General features: G+C 32.8%; 1 protein-coding gene across 1 annotated transcript; it reads left to right on the forward strand.

Annotated features, from left to right (window-relative positions):
• Nucleotides 1-52: 52 nt before the first annotated feature.
• Nucleotides 53-7,001, forward strand: LOC132714043 (uncharacterized; the record flags this gene model as incomplete). Its single annotated transcript, XM_060696775.1, is given in 4 exon segments — nt 53-180; nt 2,634-2,659; nt 4,560-4,600; nt 5,123-7,001. Coding segments are annotated over 4 exon segments (507 nt in total), but the record flags the coding sequence as incomplete, so codon positions are not given.
• Nucleotides 7,002-7,402: the final 401 nt, after the last annotated feature.

The raw sequence follows: 7,402 nt of genomic DNA on the forward strand, positions 1-7,402 counted from the left end.
AAAGACTTGTGTTTTTGACCTTGACATTATACAATGTATGTTATTATTACAGGCGGCCAGTAGCAGTCAGGAGATAGAACTGGAAGATCAGGCAGTGCTTATTATACTCATCATTATTGCTGTTCTTATTTTCCTTGTCATCATTTTCTGCATCGTTGCATTCTTATGCATCCGTGCTGCGTAAGTATAGTATTATTTATATATTAAGGGGAGAACTTCTTTCCCCAGTAAAACTATAAACTTAAAGTGGTGATTTAATCGTTACTGTGTGTTATTAATCCTAGCAAAAGATTTTTTTCCTAGGAATGTTAAAAAAAGCAACATGTTCTATCAAATGATTTAGTCATACATGTCGTTAGCAGAGTAGTTATAAAAAGTTATTACTACATAATTTAGTACCACTTTCACCGATTTCATGTACATTTCTAATGCAAAATTGTAGCAAAATTGCCAGAAATATTGTTGACTTACAATAGTAGTTACACTTACACTATTATGAAGCTTTTACAAAACCTGAAAATAATGTATCTCTGAATTAAATGGGAGTCCATGGCTGAGTGGTTATGGTCATTGACTTCAAAACACTTGCCCCTCCCTGCTGTAGGTTCAAGCTGTGCTAATGTCTTCGAATTTTTCATGTGAGAAAGCTATCCAGCTAGCTTACCTTATAGAACTGAGACTTGTGGTTCTACTCAGATACCTGTTTGTGTCTGAAATGATGTACAGGTCACGGACCCCTGAGGTCTTCCTCCATCAGTAAACCTAGAAAGTCACCATATGACCTATACTGTGTTGGTGTGACATTAAACCCAACAACAAAACAAAATGAATGCAAAGACAAAAGTCAAACTGCTTAAACAAAGATCCAGGTTTGACAAATAAGATCATTATAGATGATAACTGATAAATTTAATTATTTTCAAATTTACTGGACTCTTTATATAATTTTCTTTTATAGCACAAGGTAAAATTTATAAAAAAGTCTCCCTTTAGAAAGTTTGATTTCACTCTTTTTTCCCCCAATCACCTTTGATTTATATTAACATGCATAAAATGACCCCATCATCTTTCTATCTTGTTCCAGTCTTATGGAGTGTTTATAAATCATAGAAATTTTATGAATGATAAATTTTTACCTGTTTGAATGTGTGTAGTGAGCTGCTTAGTGCTTTGAAGTTAAAATCATTGATTAAAGTTGGTAGAAAAAAAATTAATGTCATAATTATAATGTTGAGCCACCAGTTTATATATTATACACATAGTATTGAGTCAGGCTGTTCAGATTTGCAGATTATCTTGGTTGTATACTGGTTGCAAAGTAAAGTTTAATGGTTGCAAAGTGAAGTTTAAAAGTTGCAAAGCGAAGTTTAATGATTGCAAAGCGAAGTTTAATGGTTGCAAAGCGAAGTTTAATGGTTGCAAAGCTAAGTTTAATGGTTGCAAAGTGAAGTTTAATGGTTGCAGCGAAGTTTAATGGTTGCAAAGTGAAGTTTAATGGTTGCAAAGTGAAGTTTAATGGTTGCAAAGCTAAGTTTAATGGTTGCAAAGTGAAGTTTCATGGATGCAAAGTGAAGTTTAATGGTCGCAAAGTGAAGTTTAATGGTTGATAAATGTGCTACTATAATGTTGCTTGCATAATTTCTGTTGAGCAGTCAAATTATCACTCTGCATTTCTGCTTGCCCCTTGATACTTAAGGTTTAAATCTCAATATGCATTGTAGAGAGGAAAGCTTCATTAAGTATGTTCAGTTAAAGCAATGCATAAGGTCTTCATCAACCATTGTATTTACTTGAAAGTAGCCAATTTTTTACCTTCATTCTGCTGATGTGACTAAAAACAAACCAAAAGTAATACTCGGAGTTTACATGTATACCTTTTGCAATAGTGGCATACTAAGCTTGATTGAAAATTAATTGCTGATTAAAAAATCTTTGCAATGTAGTGAACCTGGCACATTTTGCTTGACTAAAAACATTACTTATAGTTTGTTGAAAAAAATATTGAATGTGTCTTATAATATTGTTTTGAAAAGCTTGCATACTTAGCTTTAAATCTTGATTGATTTGCTGAATTGATAAATTTGTTTAATTTTCTAATTCTGGTACTAAAAAAGAAACTTAAAAAATTAAATGAGCTTAAAACCTTTCTTCTTGTTTCTGAATTAAAACCCTATGTTGTTCTGCTAAACTAATAGCTTTCTTTGATTTGCTGTGTTAAAAAACAAACGTAACTTCTGGAATTGCTTCAAAGACTTGTTTAAAATGTAACCCTGATTAATCTGTTAAATTGATAATTCTGCTTCATTTTGACACCTGCTTGACTAAGATACTTAAAATGGTGTGTAACAGTTCTTGTTAATCTATGGAGTCAAAACTTTTGAATAATTGGTTGAATTGAAAACCTATATATAGTGGCTATAACTAAGTTAATTTAACATGATATAAGTTATTTCATTATAAACATGCATAAATATAGCAGTTTAATGTGAAATAATATTTCTGTATGGCTTTTATCATAAAAGTATGGTATGAATGTAGAACAGCTGAGTATTTGCTTTATGTATGTAACTATGAGAACAGAATGACATATTAACATAATTGATGTATAATTATTAAATATTTTCTCATTTTAGCAAACGTCAGAAGAAGGCCATGTTGTGTAAGTATACTTACGGATTTTATTAGCTCACCTGTCACAAAGTGACAGGGTGAGCTTTTGTGATCGCTTTTCGTCCGGCGTCGGGCCATCGTCCGTCCGTCGTCCGTCTGTCGTCCGTCCGTAAACTTTTACTTTAAATGACATCTCCTCATAAACCACTAAGCCAATTTCATCCAAACTTCACAGGAATGTTCCTTTGGTGGTCACCTTTAAAAATTGTTCAAAGAATTTAATTCCATGCAGAACTCTGGTTGCCATGGCAACCGAAAGAAAAAACTTTAAATATCTTCTTTTAAAAAACCATAAGAGCTAGAGCTTAGATATTTGGCATGAAACATCTTCTAGTGAGTGTCTACCAAGTTTGTTCAAATGAAAGCCCTAGGGTCAAAATTGGCCCCGCCCCGGGGGAGTCATTGATTTTCCCTATATGCATATAGTAAAAACTTAAAAAATCTTCTTTTAAAGAACTCAAAAAGCTATGGCTAAGATATTTAGAATCAAACATGTTCTAATAGGTGTCTACCAAGTTTGTTCAAATAAAAGCCCTGGGGTCAAAATTGGCCCCGCCCCAGGGGGTCATTGATTTTCCCTATATGCATATAGTAAAAACTTAAAAAATCTTCTTTTAAAGAACTCAAAAAGCTATGGCTAAGATATTTAGAATCAAACATGTTCTAATAGGTGTCTACCAAGTTTGTTCAAATAAAAGCCCTGGGGTCGAAATTGGCACCGCCCCGGGGGTCATTGATTTTCCTTATATGTGTATAGCAAAAACTTAAAAAATCTTCTTTGAAAAAACCCAAATAGCTGGAGTTAAGATATTAAGCATGAAACATCTTTTAGTGAGTGTCTACAAAGTTTGTTCAAATAAAAGACCTGGGGTCATTTAACCGTCAAAATTGGCCCCGCCCCGGGGGTCATTGATTTTCTTTATATGTGTATAGCAAAAACTTAAAATCTTCTTTGAAAAAAAACCCAAATAGCTAGAGTTTAGATATTAAGCATGAAACATCTTCTAGTAAGTGTCTACAAAGTTTGTTCAAATAAAAGCCCTGGCCCGGCCCCAGGGGTGTCATTGTTTTTAACTATATGTGTATAGTAAAAACTTAAAAAAAATCTTCTTTTAAAAAGCCCAATGAGCTAGAGCTTAGATGTTTAGCATGAAACATCTTCTTATGGGTGTCTACCAAGTTTGTGCAAATAAAAGCCCTTGGGTTAAATTGGCCCTGCAACGTTTGGGGGGGGGGGGGTTGGGGGGGCCTATATACAGGTGAGCGACCTCAGGGCCATCATGGCCCTCTTGTTTAATATTTTCATGGTTGTCTTTCCCTATCATTTTTTAAAACCCCTTTTTGGAGACTTAGACAACTGCTGCTAAACATGCCAGGTTATTGCTTACTGAGCCAATAAATGAGCCGCGTCACGACAAAACCAACATTATGGGTTTGCGACCAGCATGGATTCAGACCAGCCTGCGCATCCCCGCAGTCTGATCAGGATCCATGCTGTTCGCTTACAAATGGTATAACAAGTAGTGAAACTGATAGCGAACAGCATGGATCCTGATCAGACTGTGCAGATGCGCAGGCTGGTCTGGATCCATGCTGGTCGCAAACGCACTATGTTGGTTTTGTCGTGACGCGGCTCAAATATGATACTATTGGCGGGTTTCTACAATTTACTGTCCAAAAGAGACCGCAGACTGGAAGCAACCGGTGCCGTGATTAGTATATCCCTTATTTTAAACATCAGATATAATGATAATTTTGATCAGATTTGAATGACTTTTTTTTCATTTAACTTTTTTGTTTGTGTTACTTAATCTGTATTTTTGATAGTATTTTAAGAATAAAGTTGAATGATGACATTTTATGAATAAACAAAATGTTACTCATTTCAGTACACAAAACACATGCAACACCACCTCCCCAGATGATGATTGTAAGTTTATTTTAGTTTGTATTTTCACTACATAAAATATTGACTAAATTTTGTTGATGTAACTATCACACATTTAATATTGTCACTATATACTATTTACATGTACTCTTGTGATCGGTTTTCAGCTTTTCATAATAAAAATACATATGTTAGTTTATTGTTTTACCTTGCACTAATACTTGAACCAAAAGTGATAAGCTTTTACTGCAAGCATAGAACCAGAGTGTCAAGAACTTTTTGAAATCCCTAAAACTTAATCGGCATTTCAAAATTTAAAGCATGGCAAATCTGATTTACAAATTGAGATGGTTAAGAATTAAATCCATACACAGTTAATTTTTCTTCCATTGCTTTGGATTTGGCCATTGTTAAAGGGGTTTCATTTTCAAAATGGGAGTGGTTACTGTAAGAGAGCCATGTAAAACTACACAGATTCTTAGACTGACTTGTCCATTCTGTACTGGTATTATATGCAAGTCAATATGTTCACCACCATTTAAATGGGTAACTGTTATGTTTCAGGAACAAGAACCCGTTATTGTTGAACCGGTAATTTACGATAATCGTGCATTTGTTACTGAAGAGCAAAACATAGTGATCCAGGATGATTCACCAAGAGTAGTGCAGCCAGATCCTGTGCATGTGCAATATGCCGTCGTTCAGAAACGTTCACCATCTCCTCAGTACGTTGAAGAGACGACGTATTTCGAGGACGATCAAGACGCCATCGTTGTTGAATTGAAGGACGACGTTCCCAGACAGCAAGATGTTTATGACACTGAACCAGAGTATAGAATAGAAACTGAAGTTGTAACCGATCAAGAGCGAATGTAAAGATAAAATGCTACACTATAATATACATGTACGTAACTCAATAAAATGATGTCAATAATACAAACTATACAAATGTTAAAGACAGTGAGATGTTGTGACAGTTATCATGGTGTCATGACACAAGATATGATGTTTTGACATTAATATTGTTATTATGACACATTGCATGTTGATATGACACTGGGGATCATGTCGTGTCACTGAATATATTATATTGAAGCACTGAACTAAATTTTATGACTACTAATTGCCATCATGATATGTTTTATGACTATTGCCATCATGATATGTTAGTATAGACATTACTAGTTACATGTAACATATGATGCTAGACTACTTGTTTTGTATGAGTTTACATTTTTAGAACAAAGTAGTTGAAGTACCACTATCAATATTAAATAGGTTATTTTCTTCTTATAAGGCATTTACATTTTATAATTTTCTTCGTTGAATAAAATGCTAAAATACAGCAATGAATGTGATATGTATTTTGAATATGTTAAAGAATAAAATATACTTATATTTTTTTTGGCTTCAGGGAACAGTCTTCTGAAAATAGATTTGTATAAGACATTTACATTTTTCTCCTAATTGTGCATGATTTTCATGAGATTTAATCCATCTAAGTACAAACATTTTCTACAGGTACTCTGTTATTCTAAGAATAGTAGTTTGCAAATAAGTTATGTGATAGATAACCAATGTGCATTGCATCATTGTGTCAGCTAATATTATTTCTTTGAAGTAGAAGAAATTGCTGTTGTATTTTTTTTATAATTATAGAGATACACACAGTGGTTTAATCACGATCGTGTTCCATATTTGACTCAACATGTACAAATTGTAAATAATATATTGCTTGTATATATTTTATATTAGTGCTATACTAAATTTTATATCCGTTTCACAAGAAAATAATGTTCAAAGTTTACCCCATGAAGATCTCTCTATAAAGTTTTGGTAAAAATATTGAGAATTTATCTTTTACATATTGATGAATTGTCAACAGTTTGACAACATAAAATTCACCTTGATTTCTCCATTAAATAAACACAAATGTGTAATATAGTTGCCGTTTTTTGTTAAAGATTTAAAATGTTTAATATTTTAGAATGATGTTAGATATTTAAGAGCCATGTTGATTATTTTGTTAAATGAATTCCACATGTGATATTTCTGGAAAATTTAATGCAGTGAGTGAATGATTAAGTAAGACTTTTGTGCCCTGAAAAATACTCAAACTGTTTAGATTATGTTCTTCTATAAACTACATGATTATACAGTGTTCAAGAATAATACATTAATTACAACCCCCAAATAAAGAATATTTTTGATTTTTTTCTTTTTCAATTTTTTTTTAAATATGTTTACAGGGTTGCCATCTTTCAAGAAGAACTTCTATTTGAAAGGCCCTGTTAAACGATATTAATTGTAATCTCAATGAATTTCAGATAACAATAAATATTTGAATGTATATCTTAAGTTTATTTTATATGTACAAATAGTACATAGATGTTTTTTACTGTGCAGATATATATTTTTGCTGAATAAAATTAATAAAAAATCATTATTTGTAGTTTTTTAGCCATTTCCTGCTACCAGATAATGGCAGTTAAAAGTAGCATATTATGTTCACATATACAATGTATACTACTCACAATTTGCTAATGGTCACTTTTTCTACAGTGTGTTACTTTTGTGTATTTGTAATAAATGTGAAAATTGATTAAAAGGAATTAAATATAATTAGTTAGGAATCGATTTTTATGAAAATAATAATAGTGTTCCTTGACGTGTGCCTGTTGCGGAAAGAGTGTGTTGAACGAAAATCAACATTTTGGAGATCACAAAGTGGAATAAAAAAATCTTGCAAATCAGGAAATGGTTAGCGTAGGGTGTTTAATACCGAGTATCGTGTCCGCGGGCATTAATTACGGCCTGACATCGCCGTCGCATGTTGCTGATGAG

This window comes from Ruditapes philippinarum, unplaced genomic scaffold (assembly GCF_026571515.1).
Source record: "Ruditapes philippinarum isolate M1 unplaced genomic scaffold, ASM2657151v2 ctg10765_1_1_1_1, whole genome shotgun sequence".
Taxonomy (NCBI): Eukaryota; Metazoa; Mollusca; class Bivalvia; order Venerida; family Veneridae; genus Ruditapes; species Ruditapes philippinarum.